Below are 21,451 nucleotides of genomic sequence, written 5' to 3' on the forward strand. Positions count from 1 at the left end.
TAGTCCTTAAATTATTTTGGACCAGCAGGTCTACAAAAGTATTAGAGCTGGATGAAAATTACAGTTGAAATTGCACCAGGACCATGGGTCATTTGGATTCAGTACAATTTTGACTGAATTAGTGTAATACAATTCACCTCTTTATATAGTAGACTTATGATGAGAATACTAATAGACCTTGCAGCCATTGCTATAACCATGCAGCTTAACATTGTAATTATTACTCTTGGAACTGTTCTTCAAAACAGGAAACACAATTTTTAATTAAAAAGCAAATTACAAATAAATTAACTATTCAGAAGACAGAAGAAGATTACATTAGAAGATTACATTACAAGCTGTTCTAGTTTTTTAGAGAAATTCCTGCTGGTGTGTTGATTTTAGTACATATTTTGAAAGAACCTTTTAAAAATGATGTGTTTCATCTAATAATTCTTTAAAGATACAGTTACTTTAAAGCATGTTAAGTCATTATAGGAAGATCAAAATACTGTGTTTTACAAAAAAAAAAAAAGCGCAATTTAAATATTCTTAGCCTACATACAAATTCAAAATTTTTTATCAGTTATTTTCTCTACAGTACCCTGTATACAGACCTAACATACAACTTATTTTTGGTAATTTTTGGATAAGATAGCGCAGTAAAAGCCAGTTAACAAAGTTCCTAATATGAACAAATGAAACTCTTTCTGCAAAAATAAACTTTGCATAATCCCTTGAATCCAGTACTAAGTAGTTTCACCCAGAGGAAACATCCTGGTTTCATATACATTTTCTCTGCTACAAGATATCTCTAGTGCTTGTAATTACTGCATTTTTACCAGATCAGTTTCCTAAATGAAGACAGGAGCAAAAAATTACTGGAAAATACAATAAATTACTGTATTTTTCCACTGCCCTGCACAGTCGCAGAGCTGTTAGTAGGAACAAACAGCTCCAAGACTCTTTGGAGCAAAACAGCTCCTTTGCCAAGAGATACTTAAGTGTGTGGATCCTGCTGGATGAACATGAAGAAGCACTAATCACTTCTCTCCTACTTTTCTCCGAGTTGAACAAAACAAAACAAATACTGAAGAGCAACATTCTCACCTGGTCCTTTAAGTTCTAAAATTTTTTGTTTTCTTATGATGCTAAAAAGAGTTACCGCAAATATGTATGGTGAATTGCTGACTAGTAGAAAATGAAGTAGTTGTGAATTTATTCATGTTTTCTTGGCTGATGCTTTAGGCTTGGCCAAAATGAGATGACAAACCACAGTTGTTGAAAATGACTTACCCCATATTCCCATAAATACTGCAAACACCAGTGTTCCAAAGCTATCAAATATACAGAGTTTCTGGAAAAAATTGAAAAGAAAAAAAGTCTTAAAATATAATGGCCCAGTGTTTTCTTCTACACTGACCAAGAACAGAAGTTGCTTACTAAAATCTTGAGTTTTAGCTCTCTTGTAGTTTAATAAACAATCTTTACTGATAGTGTTCCCTCAATTTCACTCAATGTGCAAGACCCTTCAGTAAATTATGGAAATTAAGTGCAAAAACTAGCATTAAATGTAAAAGCCAAATATGCAGAAAGAGGATAGTAAAATGGTATATTATCAAACTTCCTTCCATCTGTTGCATAGGAAGAGGAAGAGCGCTTCTAGTCTGGGAACTCAGTACTTAGTTATGTATTTTTAATACAGCCACAAAAAGGCAATGAACACATCTGGTTCAGATGTGAACTGAGCTGTTGTTGTGAACTGTTGTCATCTGAGTCAGATGAAAACAAATCAAGCTATTTAGTAAAAACATATTTTGATGGATACGCCTGTGATCACAATTTGCTTTTTCTTCCCATTATATCCTTTTCCCTATATTCTTGTTTTTTTCTACCCTTTATCTTAAGTGGGCTGAAGCAACATGATTCATTAAAGCTGGGCAAAATATTTTTCATGAGTAGCTGAAAATTTGCAATTTTGGAGTGATTGAAACTATGGAAAGGAATGACCAAAGGCTAACATTAGCCTAGTGAGATAAGTTAATGGAGAAAGAAAGACAGATTCTGCTAGACAGGAATTCAGAGTAGGAGCCCAGCATGCCTTCTGTCATGGCTAACATCAATCTCTCCATATACCCACCTCCTTCTTGACAGCTCAGGTCAAATTCAAAGCACAAATTCAGCTAATTAGTTTGGGGAGGGAGGCATGAGAATTTAGAAATGTCAGAACATTTTTTAAACAAAATTTCTTAAGCAAAATTATTTAACTCTGAATCAACACTTTAATAATTGAACTTTTTTTCAAAAGGAAATACTCCAAAATGAAGCCAAAATGTTTCATTTTGTATCAAACAAAATTTATGTTTAGTCCAGTATCAAACATTTGGGGGATATTTGAAATAAAAAATCCTCTTTTTCTTTTAATTTTAGATCAAAGTGAAGCAATTATTATTATTGTTGTTTTTACTTAAAGTTCAGTCCTTGAACCAAAAAGCCTAACTATTTGCACAGTTTTACTAATCATGCAGGACACTACTGGAGGAACAACAATGTTTTATATGTAGTAGGTACTAGAGAAAGTGCAACCGAAGTTCAACAGCACCTCTATAAGCTGTATATGTAGTTACCTTGGACGATTCACAAGTGATGGTGAGGTTCCAGTAGGTACATGCTTCATCACATTGAGGGCACATTATGATATTACCTCCTATGTTGGGATCACATACTTCTTGGCTAAAAAGAAAACTAGTCAGTTACTCACCAACACTAACCTCCAAAGTCCTTTTTCACATGTGAAGACAGTGTGCTAATCTCAAGGAACTGAGAAATAATTTACCAGTGATCTCCTCTCAAGAATTTTCCCCCCCCTCCTTCAACAACCCCTATTTCCATTCTTAGCCCTCATCTCAAAAATGGATGACACTGAGGGAAAATAATTTCCGCCCCATACACTTGGTAGTAAATTTCAAAACTGTTTGCACCAAAAATAAAACAGCTCTTCAAAGATCTTAGTTCATCTCTCATTCCCCAGTAGGAAACCCACACCTGCATGCTCATACCAGCTACAACAGCAGGTCCGACAGGAAGGGAGAGGAACACTGCCTACCAGAACATAGAATAGCAGCAGATCTAAAACAGCTACCTAGTCTCCGTGATCTTCTAAAGAGGATCAAAATGGAAAGGGAGGACTGGTAGGGTGATTAGAAGAATGGCAAAACTGTCTGCTAACAGATGACAAAACAGCTTGACTTATGTAACCTAGTGCAGTGGAAGTTGAAAGGTGATGTGCTTGTTCTCTACAAATATATCAGCTAGGTAAACACCAGGGAGAGAGATGAACTATTTATCTAAACGATAATACTGGCATAAGACTAAATGGGTATAAATTGGTCATGAAACAGCTTGGGTCCAGTCAACATAGGAGTGGAGCTCTAGAACAGCCCTTCACCATATTTAATAAGGAGAAATACCCTTCTTGAAGGGGACTATAAAACATGATAGCCTGTAGAGAACATTGCTCAGTGACCCAGGTGTTTTTTCTTTGAATTCTGTCATGCTCTGATAAGGGAACCTGTGTTATGACTATGCCAGTCTCTCTTCCCAATGTATCCCGGGCAGCTGAAGCCCGCTGTGCTGTTGCTCTTCATGTTCACTTCTCTCAAACTTCGGAAAAGCAAGTTTGGGGTTTTTATCAGGGTCTCTGGATACATCCCTTAAGGATTACCATACTGAAAAGGATGTGTTACAGCAATTTGTGCTGACTGCTGATTTTCACTCTTTTCTTTGTATTTCTACACTAGGTGTGGTGAACCCAGTGCAAAGTATGAAGATAATGATGAAACAGCAAACTCTCAAATGTCTATCATTGTAATGGTCCTTGGACATCTATCACTCTTTTATCTCATATATTATGTCTTTACCTTCAAATCCATGACTGTTGTTCTCAGGGTCTTTCATTTTGCCTCTGACTTTATTATGCAATGTCTTGCAAACTCTGTACAGTAGGGGACTGATCAAAATTGTGTGCAATATTAAAATAGGCTTGGTTAGATACCTCCATGTGCAGTTGTCCTTTGCCAGGCACCCATACAGAAAACAGCCAACTCCAACAACTGCAGCCACGGTCAGCATATTAGTGTAAAAGCCCAGCCAAGCAAAATAGATTCCAATTTTCTCTCCATAATATTTCCTGTGGAGGGGAAAGGTTTCTTCTGAAATGCAAGTAAATTCACATTTCTGTTTCAAATGGCTCTTCATTTCATACATTTTGTGCCAGCACTCATTGTCATATTCCTCTGGTTTGAGCTTTAGGATTGCAGAAGTGTTATAGCAGGTAATTTCTAGGCATTTCTATTGCCACTTTTATGCTTATACAAGAGGATAAGAAGGGAAAAAAAGAAAGGAAAAAGAGAAAAATGATTCTTTGCAACAAAAAAAATTAACTGGTTGCTTTTTCATGAACTGCTTTGTCATGAAATCAAGCTCAAAGTATGCTTCCATGCATGGCCTGACACAGGTGTACATATCTGCCCTTGGAACTGAGCTGTGTCTCTTTGACATCCCCCAAACCAGACCTGTTATGTAAGTTTCTAGGTTCCTCTGCATTAGTCCAGTCTAGTCACACCAACCTGATAAAATCCAGGGGTTGCAGTTTGAAAATGTTTTTAGGGTGAGCCCATTCTTTGTAGAGAAGATATCGTTCACTTGGACAATCAGGATCAGTTGACGGGTGCCTGAAACTAGACTGCAAAATAGAAAGAGCACGGGAAGAAGATACATTTAATCTAACCAGCATGGATCAACCATCATCTCCCCAGACCCTGCGTCATGAAACCAGAGTCTGGAATAGCCTTTTTGCCCAGTCTCACTGCAAGCCAGAGAAAGGAGCAGGAGGGCAGCTCTGAGAGCATGTCAGAATTCAGGACAGAAGGTTGTCAGAAAGGCAATGAATACTAAAGCGAGCACTTATCTTTACATATGTGAGCCAAAAATAATAGACACTAATCATGAACTTAAATCTAAGCATATGTCAGTGCCTTGACACTTAGGAATAGAAATAGAAAAGGATCCATTCTAACTAAAGAATAGGACTGAATTAAAATGGATTTTAAGTAGTTGTAACATGCAAAAATGCTTTGCTTCAGGACAATATTGTACTGGAATGAAGATTGGAAAGTCTGGAGGATAAATCCAGGGCTTCTAGTCTCTGTTTTAAATTTAAAAGAGAATTCACATGCAGATAATGCATGTATTTTTTACTAGGTTACTTGAAAACCTATTTCAATAAAACCTATTTTATCTGATGGAATTTCCCATTCTCAATCTGTGGTGCAACAAGACAAGTGACATTTGTAGAAATCTGTTGGCTACTTTTGTTTTTTAGAGAAGCTGTGTTATATTTTTTTAATTGTATGAAAAGACAGTCATTATCAGGCATACTGAGCTCAAATTCCCCATGCCGTGACAGAAGTAGCCTGCAAGGCAGGTTTTAAATCTTTAAAAGAAAACCATAATAATGGATACTCATGAATTTTATTTATTCTATCCTATAAAGCTTTCGGTTACTCAGAAGAAACATGATTTGTCTTGATTCTGACTTAAACATTTTCTTGAAATCTTTGGAGGCCTCCTGAATATTTTATGTAGAGTCCAAATATCTCAAGTAGTTACCATTCCTGATCTCCCATTTTCTTAATCTCTTTTCAACAGAACACACCTTGGATACAAAACAGTGGTTCTGATGGGGGAGGAGATGAGTGGGTGTAGAGATAATATAGAAAATCAGATCTTGGTCTGTACTTACTGTATCCCATCTGCACCCTCACACTGAGTTTTTCCTTAGTCAAATACTCCGAAATCTGACATTTTTCTTCTTCATTTTCTTTTTCTGTGCTATTACTAGCCTTTATAAGGAAAATGATTTTAATATAGTTTGCTTCCTTAAATGATATACCTTAAAAATAAAAAGGTTATCTCAGAAATGTAGCTACAAAAGCTGGATTTCTTATTATTTTATGGTTAAATTCACCCCTCTTAAGTATATCTCCATATGACTCTGACATCATCTGCTGAAGTGTTGTACTGGTCCTACAGAGCCTTCCTGCAAAAGAGTGAGTTTTACTGCAGATGTGTGCCAATGTTTGGAAACTGTGAAAATGCACCTCATTCTGTAAGACTGTAACACAGCCTAAAATGAGATTTGTATTCTAAATCTCTATTGAAAATTCTGATATTTGATAGGAATTTTAATACTGAAAATTTGAATCCTAATAAAAGGAACTATGCAAAAACTCTGATTTAGAAATTATGACACAGTGTGTCATGGGAACTATCGCTCAGGTACCCTCAGTTTCCTCTACTGGCCAGGCGCTTTACTGAACTATATCTCCCAGAGAATAGAAGATTAACATCTCCTAAATGAAATACTTTGTTTTTCAGTTATGGAGCATCCTTTTTTAGAGAAAGATCTACATTATCTTGAAAAAACGAATGTGCTTTGGGAAAAAATCTCTTTAGCCAAACTATGTACCATTCTGTTATGTGGATATAAGAACCAGTCAAGAAGTAGGACAATCAGTAGTGCTTGTATCTTCTGCTATAAAAAAACCCACATATTCTCTCAAGCTCCATACATCTATTTCTAACTAGATAACTATTATAAGCACTGTACTTACATCATGAAGGGGAAATGCTGCTTTGTAGATTCCAGCGTCCAGTAATTTGTTAATGCCAAACTTTTTCACATTGTTTTTTGTTGCATATTCCACACGGGACAGGATAAAATGAACCTGAAACACACAAAACGCTTGGTATCTCTTGCAACCTGCAAGTAATCATATAGAACGATATCTGTTTCAATGTGTAATTGAGTTAGAAAAGGGCTAGCAGTGTAGACAAGATTAATTGAACAAGGCATATGAACCATTGAAATCCTTCCTTTAAATTTTAGCTTGTATTCAGGTGGAATGAAATGGGACAAAGTTACGGAATGCCTTCCTTCTAGATTGTCCAGCCTGTTTCATAAATGACACAGAACTATTGCCTCCCAAATATTTCTAATATTTCAGGATGCTTTCATAATGGTAATTGCACTGATCTAATTATAATAACCTTTTCTTTTTAAGATTAAAGGTTAGAAATACTCTACGTACTTACAATTCGGCTTCTAGTTGCAGGATTGAAAAATGTGTCTTTGTCTTGAATATAAAAGTTGGACAAATGTTCCTTTTCAAAAGGGGCAGTGAAAAATTCTTGCTCAGGTTTGATGATATTTTCATCCACTCTTAACAGTCTACTAAACCAGTTGAAAGCTGAATCTCGGGTTTTCAGGTCATTGGGCTGCAGAGGCAATTTGATGTGCATAACCTCAGCATATGTGCATAGCACTTCCCAAGGTGCGTGCACTTTTACAAAAATAAGTTTTTCATCCAAAACCTAAAATGAAGGAATATTAAAAATACATGTGTGTAAGAAAACGAAAGTAAAGGATTTTTCATAACACTTTTAAAACTACACAGATTTTTCTGTCTCTTTAAAGCTCATAGATGACCCATTGAAAGTTGCATTCTTTGTCCATCTTAGTGAGTATATCATTAGCTTCTGTAAAGGCACTGACATAAGGTGAAAATATTCAGGAGAGAACAGCATAAAAAAAAAAAAAAGACTGCTAAATGTTCCTTTAATGCTAACATCTCTGCAAACTACTTTACAAAGCAATTTAAGTTTAACAAAGCTTACCCTTTATGGATTAATTAGGAGTGTTTGTACACCTACACTGGCTGGCCAAGCTGTGGCTTTGGAGCTGTAAGTGACTCTCCCCAGCAGTTCAAGTACAACTCCAGGGTTACGTTATTTGATGGAAAAAGGTGATCCTGCAGTGGGTGATTCTGGGTAATCTGAATTTTGCATGGAGAATGGGGAGAGGGTAAGGGGAACCAGCAAAGACTACTGAGAAAGACCGCACCGGACACATCTGTTCCCAGCTGTATGCCCAACCTAGCAGCAGCATGCAGTGGGAATCCTGGGAGCCGCTACTGTCTCCAGTCTGCACAGCACTTGTATATCTCCTTCTCCCATTGATTCCCTGCATCTGGGAGTCTCAGCCACATGAAATTACATTATGCAGCTCATTGGCTCAGGACTGTCTGTCAGATATCTCTGATCTAGACTGAAGAAATTTCCAGTTTCAAAAGCTTTTCAGTCATAGGCATTGCAGAATTATTGAAAACTGCAAAATATAAGTATAGCAACGGATCCATGTTAGACTTTCAGCTTTGTCACGAATCTGAAGAGCCAGACCGCATCCTTGGATGTGCAACAAGAGCTTTCACTGCAGAAATCTAATAAATACTGTGAGGTCATGGATTCCGAGTTCAATTCCAGAGCCGATTAAATTGTGAAATAATAACAAATATACACTGGAATAGATTGTCTTGTACATCTCCCAGGAGATCCAGCCCTAAAGCTGTAGTCCTGCAGGAAAGGAAGGAAAAGTGGCTTTATGCCATTTTTATTCTGTCTGGATTCTGAACTAATGTGGGGGCTGAATAACCCTCAGGGCAAGAGCCCGCAGCTCCAGCAGCTGTTGTACACTATAATAGCTCTCTTGAACTGCCTACCGGCTACATTGTAGCCCCAAATAAAGCGTGATGGTTACAACTACTTCCACTGTGCCAGGCCTTGTGAGGAGCTGGGTCACTTACAGGAGCCCTGCAGTGCTCTTTTGGTAGGGGAGTTGCACCTTCAACACCCACTGGCTTATTTACACTTCCTATATAGCAAGATGTAGGGGGAGAATCTGTCCTCAGAATGTAGCCAGTAATTTTTTATCTTCCAAATGCTGAGCAAACATGAACTATTTAATCTTCCCACTCCACATGCTTCATTTTGTAGAGGAAGAAAGAGACATAAAGTTTAAAGGATCTTGCTGAGATCACAGAGATGCTTAAGGACAGAAAAAAGGTGAGCTTTCCCTGTTACCCTATATCAAGAGGAGAATAAAGTTACAGGAAATTCATACATCCTGTTTCCTTATTCAAATAGGGCCAGCTACTCTCAGACACAGCAATCGACACAAAGAAAATAGTACTCACCGATCTTGTGGCTTCAAGTTGCAAGCCATTGTTTATCAGATTGGATTCATAAACTTGTCTCTTCCTCTGTTGAAAGGCATTGAAAATGATAAAACAACTTTTCCAACATGCATTTCACAAACATGTATGCATAGAAGAATGGAATTGCTTCCCAAAATTAAGAATCATTAAGTCTTTATCTGTAAAGCCCACCTGGCAGCTGCTGTGGCAATGGGTACATTCTTAACTACTAATCTAGATCAATTTTTTTTGTTTTTGTCCAATAAGCAATAATGTCCTCAAATGCCACTGTGGAGGAGACTTCACCCTCCTGGATTACAATTACAAGATGGGGGAACTCATAACCGGTTCAGTTTATGGCACATTACAGAGGTAAAAGTGAGCCCCAAATTTTGGCTTTGTGACAACAACTATACTTGAAACTAGTGATCTTCTCTCCTTTAGCCACTAATTGAATGTCTGAGGGCAGCCTCTCGCTTCCCATTAATCTGTCCATTAGGAAATACTCTTCATCTCAAGGACTTTCCATGAAAATCAATACCCACTTTCCTCCCAGCAGCTTGTAACTGTATTCTTCTTTCATAGTAATATGAGCTTACACAATGATTCAAACTGTAGTATCCCTCTACATTTTAGTCCATGGATGTGCAACCCCAAAGGAAGAAGTTGACAGCTGTAGCACTTGTAGGATCAGTGGTGCTGTTCTAGAAGCACTCAGCATCCCCAGAAGAGCATAACAAGTTTCCCTTGAGAAAGATGTAATTCATAGATCATTCTAATTTCACTTTGCTGTACCAGGCAGCACTAGGTGGTTAGTCAGTTATAAAAAATCTGAAATGTCTTTGTGATCCTGAATGTCCTTCTCTCTTACAACCTCCACACACACAACTCCCCCCCCCCCCAAAAAAAAATCACACACAAAGAGCCCCTCTTCCCCAAAATACCAAGTATAGAACCCTATAAGGGGTGTGAAAGAAATTTTGAAAATTGATGTGGGGTAATCCAACTTAAAAGTTAGTTGCAGTCAAACAGAGAGTTCCCCAATGAGCTATTTGTTCATCTAAGTCAAGGGTGGCCAGCCCTCCTTGGCCTTAAGATTGTATATCAAACTATTAGTATGGGCAAGAAGGGGCACCTGTAGGCAGCTGGGGCAGGGGAGAGGCTCTGTGAGTAGTTTGCCAGGAGCAGATAACAACTCAGTGGGGACTCTGCTTTATTGTTGAACCCAGCTGTGCTGTATGCAGCACCGTTCTCATGGTGACTTGGTGATACTACCTTCTTATTGCCAGATTGTTTTCATGCCACTGGACAATTTTTCTAATTGTTTATATTCTCCTCTGCCTAAGGGATTCTGAGCCGAAAGAAAACTTTAATTTTTTAAAATTAAACTTTAATTTTTTAAAATAAAGGTGTGCCAGTGGTTTCTGTAGCCTGGTTCTCTATAGTCAGAAAAACCTCTGTGCTTAAGATCCAGTCCTCTTGTTACTGTGAAGGACCAAACTCAATGTCCTTGGTAGAAATTCAACTAACGATCCTTTAGATAAAGTCTTAGAAACTTTGTTATGAACACAAAAACTGGCCTGCAGGATCAGACCCAAGGTCCACCCACTGAGTAGCCTGTCTCTAGGGGGGCAAATATCAGAGACTTCAGCAAAAGGGTCAAAAATCTTCCAGAATTGTGTCTGCACATAAGTTTCATCCAGATCTTTAGTGTTGATGGAAGCCTCTGAAGCAGAAACAAAAAATCTTCCAAAACTCTAACAACTGTTGGAATTAATAATTATGATACTGAATAATCATATAAACAGCCCATCCCTTTTATACTGTTAGTTCTCAATTGCTGCGTCTGCATGTAGTAATGGTCTAAATGGACTAATCTCATATTTTGTTAAAAGGCATTTCTTGTATCTATTTTGCATTTCCTGCCTTTTTATTCCAGTTTCTTCCTTGTTCTGACAGTGTTAACTTAGACTGAATGAGTTTCTTCCTTGCAGCAATATATTTCCTTGCATTTGTCAGCATTTCATGGGTAATAGTGCTCTTCATTCACTCTCAAAGCTAAAGTTTCAGAGTCATCTTGGCTCCTGAGTAACTTACATAACTATTTCCTCTGCAATTTTTGCTGCATCATAACTCACTCCCCTTACCAGATCATTAATAAATGCACTAAACAACACAGGAGGGTTTTTTTCACTCCACTGTTACCTCTTTTCCATGCTGAAAATTATTATTTTAATCCTACCTTTTTGCATATTCCGTGTTCATGTGGTTCTTTGAAAGATGAATAATACTGACTCATGATCTAGAGTCCTGCTGTGTTTCAGCAAATAAAAAAGGCACAGGGCCAAATAACTGTTTCATTTCTTCCTAAATAGTGCAAAGATAGATACAGGGTGATTCTCAGTTATATGTATGTTTAATACATTTTTTTAATCTTACCATTCAGACTGCTTCAATAATTTATTATGGTAAGGAGCTCACCAAATTAATTTTGCCCTCCAAATCTTAGAGGAATGTTGACAATATAAAGTTTCCAATAATGCATTAATGCAAGTAGTGAGAGACAAAGCCCTGGGAACCTTTGCTAATTAGGGGTTTTCCTATTTTATATAAATGATTGAATTATGTGTAAAATGATCTATGGAGCAGCTAGACTTTTACCCAGAGGAGTCTATAGTGGTTTTGTGTTGACTAGGGAATACAGCATAAAGATATAATAGCTTATTAGGTTGGAATACAGAAACTGTTTCAAGTTTATTTTAGTATCCGGCATTTTGCTAGGCTACCTGCAAAGCTAAGTTGTAGTAATAATGTAAACATGGTAAAGTTGCTGATGTAAAACTGACATAGATTTTGATGACTGAATGCCTAGCCAATAGAATAAGATACTATGAGATACATAATCACAGACAGTCTTAAGAAACTGAAAGCACAGTATAGATAAATATGAAATATTAAAGGCATGTAGAAGGGTTAACTCTTGGCAGCTGTTTTTTCACCATAATGCTTTCAATATCTGATCACTGTCTTGCCAAGCTGAGCAGGCTAACAAGATTGTGAGCCTGGAAATTGGTAACAGACCACTAGCAGGTTTCTCTCTGTGTTTTGTAAATGTTAGGGAGAACTTGTGTTGATTACAGTGATAGAAGAATGTTAACTCATATCTTCTTTTGGTTTCTTTAGGCAAAGAGAAAAGTTCCCCATAAAAATTTCAGTGTGGCTTCAGGGGAACAATCCTAACAAGGAGAGCAGCGTTTGAATAGCCCTGCCTGACCTGAGAGTCAACAGATAAAGCACAGACAGTTGGAGAGAGAACACTGGACCCAAAGACTCCCCCACAGAAATCAGTGAAAAGGAGTGGAGAGGACCACTATCAATATTGGTTGCTAACCCTGAGTTTCTTTGGTGGTATTGGAGGTTCTTCTGGAAGCCCGAGCTGTCAGCATCAAGGAACTGATTGACTGAGAAGCTCTGTTTCTGTTGTTGTGTTTTTAATGTAAGCTTCTTTCCTTTATGTTTGAAGATAATCATAAAAATATGAAGCAAAATATGCTAGGAAGACTCTGAAACAAAAGAGTAAGTGCAAAAACCTCCATATATATATATTTTGAGATACCCTCTGATTTTACACCAGCATAGTGATTTTTTGAAACTCGATTCATGACCACACAAAATTGGCAATACTGCAGTCTAGCCCTACTCTCAATAGTGGCTTTTAATGACTGTGTTTGGAAAGACCCATTTCGGGCCCCATGAATGCATGCCCTAAATTTAGATAATTCTGTCCTTCCATCTGTCCTTCTGCCTTTCCTTCCTTCCATCTGTTAGGCAAACGCGGAGCAGGGTTTGGGGTTACCTCAGGAACAGAGATTTTATTTTGGTGTGTTCCTGCTTCAAAACTAATCTATCCTGCAGAGCCCCAAGCAGGTGTGGTTGCTTTGCCCTCCTCCCAGTTTCAAAGGTCTCGTTCATCTTTGTTATCAGACTTCCTGGGTAGGTCAGCTGGGCAAACCACTAGCATATAGAGCCTGTCATCCTCTATTGTGTCAAATTACACCCTAAAATGGCACCGAGGTATCATTCTTTCTGTAAACCCAAATATTGTTCTTTCTCTGCAGGTGTGACACATTCTAAACAATGGGAGAAGTACAGCCAGTTTGTTAAAAGTTGTTGAAGCTTTTTGTTTTTTGGCTATCTAAACTAAACAAGTCTAGTAGCAGGAACTGCTCATTGTTTGCTTGTGAAGGCAACTTCTCTGGCCTTGCTAAAGTTCTCTGTAAAATTGTACTTTAAAAAATCAATGAGTATGTAAAATTTTCTGGGAACTCTATTTTTTTAATTTTTAAAACTGTAAATTTCTGCAAAGCACATTACTTAATGGCTAGATATGACAGTTCTGCTCAAAATCCTATTTAAATTATTGACAGTCTTTCAGTTTATTTCTGTTGTGGGGAAGCAGATGGACTAGAATGCCATTCAGCATTGATTTGTTTTGAATTTATCTTTCTGGTGTTGACCCTTTAGCTTTCAAGAACAAGGTGCTTGAGAATTCCAACAGAAAAAAATGGCATTTTGGAGCATTTTATGAAAGACTGGTGATATTTAATTTCTATCTTGACAGTAACCTATCCTGACAAAAGGGGTACATAAGTTATGAGGTTTAAAAGCATGCTTTGGGCAGGAACCTGAATTTCAGACGACAGCTGCACCCCTGTTTTGGGATTTGTTTGCAAGGTACTGCACATTACAATTTCTGGAATCTGGAAACCTGTTAGTGCTTCCAAAATTGACTGTATAACAACTTTAAAAGTTCTGGAGTTCAAACTGAGTTGTGTACATGAACCTTATCTGCTAAATTTTGAGTTTGTAAACTATGTTAGATACTTTCATGAGGATGTGATTTCAGTCCTTTGGCTTTGGCTCCTTTAAAGCAGATTTCCAAAGCACATGAAAATGAGGGTAGCACAACAGCAATGAAAATCTCCAAGTGCTTCAGAAACCCAGATTTTTGTTCCTTCTTTCTGAATCAACCACATATTTTTAGATATTTTATTTCATTCTTTCCTCTGAGCCATTTGCTCAAGAATGCTACTAATTAATACAAGCTAACATCGGGCCATTTTCTCAGTTACACTCATGCAATCCTATTGAATAAGGACAGAAAGCCATTCAAATTAAATAGAACAATGGTCCTAGGACTGGATAGTTCTCTTGCTGCAGGAGAATATATGGATCTGTGCCCCATTTTTCTGAATCCAGTAAATTGGATATCTAGCTTGAGGTCTGACTTTCAAATCATTCCCACTAATCTGGGGGCTCCTCCACTCTCATTATATCATACAAAAGGACTGCAAAGTGCAGCACCCAAAACTTTTCACTTATGATGCCCACTAATAATTTAAATTCTGCCCTAACCTACATGCCATGCAGTCAGTGGGGTAGAGTGCAAGTCAGACAGAATTTGTTCCAGTGACTACATTTCAGGGTCCCTACATTTCACAGAGCTGTGAAATTGCTCCTGGCCAATTTGAAATCAGTGGAGACTTTGCTGTTGACCTCAGTGAGGTGAGAATTTCACCCTAAGAGAACAGATTTCACTGGATCTGTTACCCTTTAATAAGCTGGAGTTCGAAAGTTCTGTGAACAATGAACTCCTGGATAATAGCTCTATAAAACTGTCATGGGAGTCAAAGAAAGAGTAGTATGAGCAAGGAACCTTTTCAGTCATCACCTTGAATTACACATGCTACTGCTTATGAAATTTGGCCTTTTTAGCTCATCATTGATCAGAGACAGACAATGAACTGTTCAGTACTTAAAGTTGATTGTAAATGACAATATTCCTTAGGCTGGTGCCTTGTATTTCACCACAAGAGCAAAAGTCCATTTGCACCAGAAGAAAATATAACCAAGTAAACAATAATGTCAGTAAATACAAGGTATCAACAAGATATTATGCCAGTACTAGTAAATTCTTTATGAATCTTGGGCAGCATCATCTCCACACCTTTCTGAGAATTTTGATAGCCAAAAAGTTAATTCTATCACTATACCTTCTACTAGTATTCTTCTCCATATATAGTATACCTTCTATTAGTATTTTCCCAGGCTGAAAAAATGCACCATAAATGTGATCTTCCTTTCCACCTCAGACATACGGTATATGTGTTTTGTTTCTTCTCTTCAAATATTCTATTCACATTTATTTCTTGGTTCTTCTCAGTCTCTCTCCTTTCACTTCTAATATGAATGTTAGGCAGGTCCCAAGGCAGAATCCTGCATCTTGCTTTGAAGGAAGAAAGATGTTAGCAATGCTGTCAATTCTGTACAGCATTTACTTAGGGTATGAAGATTTGCAGCCCACATGGCTTCTTTTAGCTGCAACCACTGTTGATCTCAGTGAGACCAACCCTCTCTATCTTCAAGGTGACTAAAGTGCTTGTGTGCTTAGAGCTGACCTGCACCTATCCCATTCTAGAAAGGTAGAAAACCTGTATATATTCAAGTCTTTAGAGGGTTGTTCCTTGACTAACAGATAAAGGAAATGCATTTCTAAATTGATGACACCTGTATGTGAAGCCAGTATTTCTGAACTGTAGCACAAGAGTCTGGTTATGACCAGGTGACTTATTTCAGCTCATGTCACAGCACAAAAGACTCATTGAATAAAATCCTTCCTTCACTGCTCTCTTCTTCTTCCTTCATCTTTCAGTGTCTTCTAGTACCTTCCCTCTGTTTGCATAATATTTTATCTGTTTCATGAACAGCTTTGGATTTTTTCATTAGTTCTCCAGCTCAGTGTCATCATACTTGTATCCATTGTTTTTGTCCTTGAAGATACTCCATAACTCTGCAACTTTTTCATCCTAGTTTCTATGTTTTCTACTGCTTTTTTCAGCATTGTAAACCAAAATTCTTGCCCATACCTTCCACAGGACTCCTATGGCTACAGATTCTCCTTGTTCATGGAAATCCTGGCTCTGAAAACTGCTATTAGTCTCTGTAATCAGCTTTCTCCTGACACATCTATGTCACCCTTTAGGATCTCAAAGACTGGTAATGGCAGAGTTGCTAGGCAATTGAAAACAGTCTTTGGTTTTACAGAAAGATAAATAAAAACACACACAGACAAAAAAACTCTCATACTGAAATCATACCCAATCAAACCCTCATACCCAATCATAAAAAGACTAACCTCCACCTTGGACACATGTCAGCTGGACCTCAGGCTCATAGGATCATAGTGCAATTCAGGCTGGAAGGGACCTCAGGAGGTCTCTAGCCCAAGCTCCTGCTCAAAGCAGGGTCAGACCAAGTTGTTCAGGGCTTCAAGATCCAGTCAGATCTTGAAAATCTCCAATGATGGAGACTGCACAACATCTCTGGGCAATCTGTTCCAATGCCTGACTGTCCTTACGGGGAAAAAGTTTCTCCTGATATCCAGTCTGAACCTCTTGTTTCAGTTTATGCCTGTTGTCTTTTGTCCTCCTGCCACACACCTGGGTTCATCTTCCTGATCATCTCCTTGTTATCTGTGAGGCTGCTGTTAGGTACACCTGAATCCTTCTCTTCTCCAGGCTGAACAAAGCCAGCTCCCTCGGTTCTCCTCACAGGGCAAATGCTCCAGCACCCCAATGATTATGGTGGCCCTCTGAACTTGCTCTAGTTTATCAACAACTTTCTTGCTTTGGGGGGCCCAAAACTTGGCACAGTATTCTAGATGTTGTCTAATGAGTGCTGAGTAAAGGGGAATAATCACTTCCTTGATCTACTGGCTGTGCCCCTGTTACTGCAGTCCAGAATGCTGTGGACCTTCTTTACTGCCAGGGCACACTGCAGGGCCAACCACGACCCCCTCAGGGCCTTTTCTACAGAGCTACTTCCCAGCAAGTCAGTCTTCACCTTATCTGGTTGTTAGTCTAATATACATGTTATATATGTTAGTCTACAGAGTAGACTAATATACCTCATGCTTATGTTTGTTACATGTAGGTAGGCTGCTTCTTCTTCTTCAGTACCCCAATAGACTCAATTTGGCTGAGAATCTTTGCAGGACTGAGGCCTTGGAAAGTAACCTCCTCTTTTAAAAGCACATAGCAGAATATGCAAAATCTGCTGGTCTAATCATTCATGGTTTAGTTCTGGCTAATGTCCTAACATTAATGCTGCATTAAAAATACTAATGCATTGCTCATAGTTAATTTCCATCAGTATTTGGAAAAGACACTCATAATATTTTTAAATACATTTGGGCAATAGCCAAATATTACAAACATAAATGTAAAATGGTAATTGAAAAAGACAATTGTTTCCAAAGGGGCAGATTTTTGTTTCTAATTACCTCTCAATTCATTTTTATTGCTGATCCTGTGATCATGTGTAATGTAACATCCACCCACTGCAGGACTCTCTTAAACCCTACTAATGATGTTCCTTATGGCTGCCCTGACAATGCCAACAACAACACTGTGTAATGAGTATCAACCAACTTAGCTTTTTACTCCTACTCTTCCCTTCCTAATGGCAAATCATTATTTGTATACAAGCTGCTTTCAGTGATATCTCGGTCCTTGCCTGTCTCCACCAGAGGCTGCTGGAACACAAGAACTGCTGAATCACAGGAAGGAAGTGGGTGGGAGAGCACAGATTCCAGGGGGACTACAATCCAGCCAATATCTTTCAGGCAGTTCACGATTAAAATAGCTCAGTGACAGGGCTGAGCTTGTTCTCCTGGCTCTAGTCACCATTATGGATAAAACCCACTGTGAGACCTACTGAAATAATTCAAAAATAATCTCCATTTGTTGTTGTTCATAGTGTTTAAGAAGCACCAAATAGTCACTGGCTTGAGTCAGAAAATTTTTGCAGGTTGCTAGGGAGGAGTGGCAAGGGAAAAAGTGGTACTTGGAGAAGTTCTGGTGGCAGAGCACTGTAGAGTTATAGCTCCCATGAAGGATTTAGGCAAGGTTAGTGGGCAGAACGTCAGCAGCTATATCCAGAACAGTGACCTGGAGCACCCCACTTAGCTGCCTTGTTTTATAAGCTTCCCTGAATACCCTTATTTCTGAAGTGCAGTAGGGGCCTAATTCAATTACTGTATTTATAAAAAATTGCCACAGTCTGAAGATATTGGCGCTTCATTCTTACTGGGATCTTGAAACCAGCATTTGTTGGCTTACATTTCCTAAAGGGTTCCCTCCTGCAAGCATGTTCTAAGGACACCTAATGCACACTGACAGACAGCACTCATTCTACCCATCGCTCTAACACAAAACATGATTCAGATTTTATTAACAATAACTTACTTTTTGCTTTTTATGATCACTCCTCTTGTGAGTCATTTTTTTGCTTTCATCTTCATACACCAAAACAAAGTCAATTCTTCGCTGCCCATCGCTGAAGAACAAGGAGTCAGGCTTATTATCAAAATCAGCCTGGAAGGCAGGCAGAATAGGTTAATATGAAGAACTTTACTAGCTAGTTCCTTACTTGCTTCCTGTAACACAGTACTTCAGCAACAGAGAAATTCAACACCTATGGACACATATAACAAGAAGCCCAAAGTGACAACAAAATTAGCACTGAACTTGTGTTCTATGACTGGAAAAAAACATATTCAGAGAAGTTTGGCAGGTCTCTGCATGACATAAGGGCAACAAAACTTTGACCTGATTTTATTTTTTAAAAATGGCATATTAGCTTTTGGCAATGGGAGGAGCATTAGGATATAGTACCATTACTGAATAAGGCATCTGTCAAGTAATTTGCATGCTGTTATGGATACAGTGTTAGATGTTCTGTCTACAAGATATTTTATCTCCTGATGGGAGCTTCAGAATTTGTGCCTTCCCATCTGTCCCATTACCTGCCAGAAGTTTAAGCATCTCAACAATTAAAAAAGAAAAAAAAGCAGTAGTTTTATGCACACCAATTTCCAAAAACACCAGTGCCCAGAGAATTAAGAACATGGCAAGGCTGCAGATGAACTCTCAAAATGGAACACATCCTATGTGGATTTATTTCTCTTTTTATTAGCAAAATCTCAGCAACCAAAGAACATTGTTATATGCCACTCATCCATCATGTTATAATAGATGCCAAAATCAAAAAGATGATTAATATATCTATAAGCCATTATCTAGTCCCTGGAGGAAAGCAGGATAGATTGTCATATCCACTAATAACATCTTAATGTGTTATTTCATGTGTGTGACAATATAGACATATTGATGACGGGGGAATCTGAACGCTTGAATAATGATTTTGTAGTTTTTTTGAATATTCTGTGGGCGCTATCACATGTAACGACTCCTCCTTTTAGTTAATATCTAAATTGTGATGTTATCAGGATTGTCACATTATGTAATGGCACTAGTGTCAAATCCTAAGGCACTAGCCAGATTCATACATGTTGTTAATGAGGGTACTGCCGCTGGAGTTAGTGGATAAGAAATAACTGAAAGAGGACTCAGCATTGCATCAGAGAAGATAAGTTCTCAAAAGATAGCAAGACTGGCACACAGCAATGTCTGGTGCCTTGACTTCCAGATGGCTAGACATGCAAAATGGCTTAGGGTGGACTCAGACCAAAATAACCCAGAGTAATCTCCAGGATACACTGTGCCTTTGTGTTCATAGAAAAGGTCTCCAGGTTTCATAGCTCTGAAATTTCCCTGTCAGTGTAGACCCAACTTCATGAGTGATACGAGGACTTCTGAACAGGTTGAGTGCAGTTTGGGGAATCTGGGATGTCTGGTTCACAGGAAGGTGCACGGAAATATGGTCACGGGATCAGAGACTCCCTAACTGCAGACTGAATGGTTATTCTTCAACAGCTGTGATAAAACTGACAAGAGTGTCAGCTTTCAGTCAGGAGCATGCCAGGCCCAGGGAGAATATAACATCTTAGGAATAACCTGTGCCTCTTTCCAAAACAGATTTTCCCTAGGAGTTTTATTCCAAACCCCACCCTGTAACCTATTTTGTTATTGTTTGTTGGCTGAGTCAAAACCGTTGACCAGGATGTACCTCCCCCTAATTCTGATGAAAATTCCATATTTTAAATTAACTCATGGGAGCTTAAACTCATTATTTTTTACTTTGCCTGTGCAAGGGCTATGACCAGCTGAAAAAAGGTTCTGCCAACTTAGTTGCTTGAAACAGTCTGAACAGATTCTTGGTTAGATTGGTTTTTTTTTGGAATCTCACTGTCTGAAGGTGCTTCAGCTTGTCCCTCTGCTGAGACATTTGTGACAAACCTGACAGCAAATTGCTGCTGATATATATATACACATACATTATATATAAATATATATGTATGAATAAATATAAATATATACTGACATATGGTTGATATACAGATATATCATAGAGTAGTTTCAGAACCTGGTCTACGATTCAGAAACTGTACCTAAGCAAAGTCACCAAATCAACATACAACTGCACACTATAAAGTTTTAGGGAAAATGCTTTAAACTTTCAGATGTCATCACCAGAGCACAATAATGGCACTGAGTATTTCTGTCACCTAAAGGCAACCGCAAGCATGAATTCCTAAATTCGCAAGAACTAGAGCTGGAAGAGTCCCCCCAAGTCATCAGACTTGACCCTGACAAGATCTCTTCCCACTGAAACTAGCCACAGTTTAAAATGCAGCCCTGCTACTACCATTTACAGTCTCATTTCAAACACAGTTAAGACAATTTCATGTTGACTAGCTTTCATGTGGGAGGAAAGTGTCAAACTGCTAGGTCTGGCTTTGTTTTGAAATAGTTTTTGCTTTCCCACTGAAGCAAACTCTGCCAGTATTTTGAAACTTTCTTTACATTTACTGGAATTCATAAAAAGATTAGAGTCATGCTCAGTGTAGAGTACACAGCTCTGTCAGAATGAATTTCTATCTTGAAAATTCCACTAGTATTTCCACTTAAAAGCCTCAAGAAATGATAAACTGATTAACTCAGTCACCAGTATTTACAGATAATTCAGACTAACAGGACAATTAAGACACTTAGCTCCCGTGTGGACACCTGTATATGTCTTCACGTGTGAGCTGAGTCCTGCTCTTGGTTATCCGTCTGAGCATTATGTCCCATGCTTAGGAGCCACAGTCAGGGAAAGGGCGACTTCCAGAAAGCCCTGTTAAGTACAAAGCCACTACTTTGTGCCCTGACTGCAGCACAGAGCTGATGCCTCTCCCTAGCTCCAGGACTGTATTCAGGGCTGGTCAGTGGGTGAATCGGCTATGTTTATAAGCTGGATACTTGTGCCTCAGGAAAACTTGTGGCACTGCATCAGGAACAAACTAAGTCTGGGCACCACTGTGGTGGAATGTGATATGAACCAAGTCGATGACAGAAGTCTGATATAAACTGGTAAGA

The 21,451-nt window shown here is 38.4% G+C and overlaps 1 protein-coding gene across 1 annotated transcript in view; it reads right to left on the minus strand.

Moving 5' to 3' along the window:
* The window catches only part of ANO6 (anoctamin 6), an 80,338-nt gene that overhangs the window by 21,822 nt on the left and 37,065 nt on the right, over positions 1-21,451 (minus strand). The window contains exons 3-10 of the mRNA XM_067297985.1: positions 18,377-18,505; positions 9,072-9,137; positions 7,135-7,413; positions 6,654-6,767; positions 4,608-4,723; positions 4,034-4,168; positions 2,607-2,712; positions 1,276-1,336 (exon numbers count right to left, since the gene is read on the minus strand). Of these exons, the coding sequence (XP_067154086.1) occupies positions 1,276-1,336; positions 2,607-2,712; positions 4,034-4,168; positions 4,608-4,723; positions 6,654-6,767; positions 7,135-7,413; positions 9,072-9,137; positions 18,377-18,505 (1,006 nt within the window). The remainder of the gene's footprint in view (positions 1-1,275; positions 1,337-2,606; positions 2,713-4,033; positions 4,169-4,607; positions 4,724-6,653; positions 6,768-7,134; positions 7,414-9,071; positions 9,138-18,376; positions 18,506-21,451) is intronic.

Source organism: Apteryx mantelli, chromosome 1, assembly GCF_036417845.1.
Source record: "Apteryx mantelli isolate bAptMan1 chromosome 1, bAptMan1.hap1, whole genome shotgun sequence".
In the NCBI taxonomy this organism is placed as follows: Eukaryota; Metazoa; Chordata; class Aves; order Apterygiformes; family Apterygidae; genus Apteryx; species Apteryx mantelli.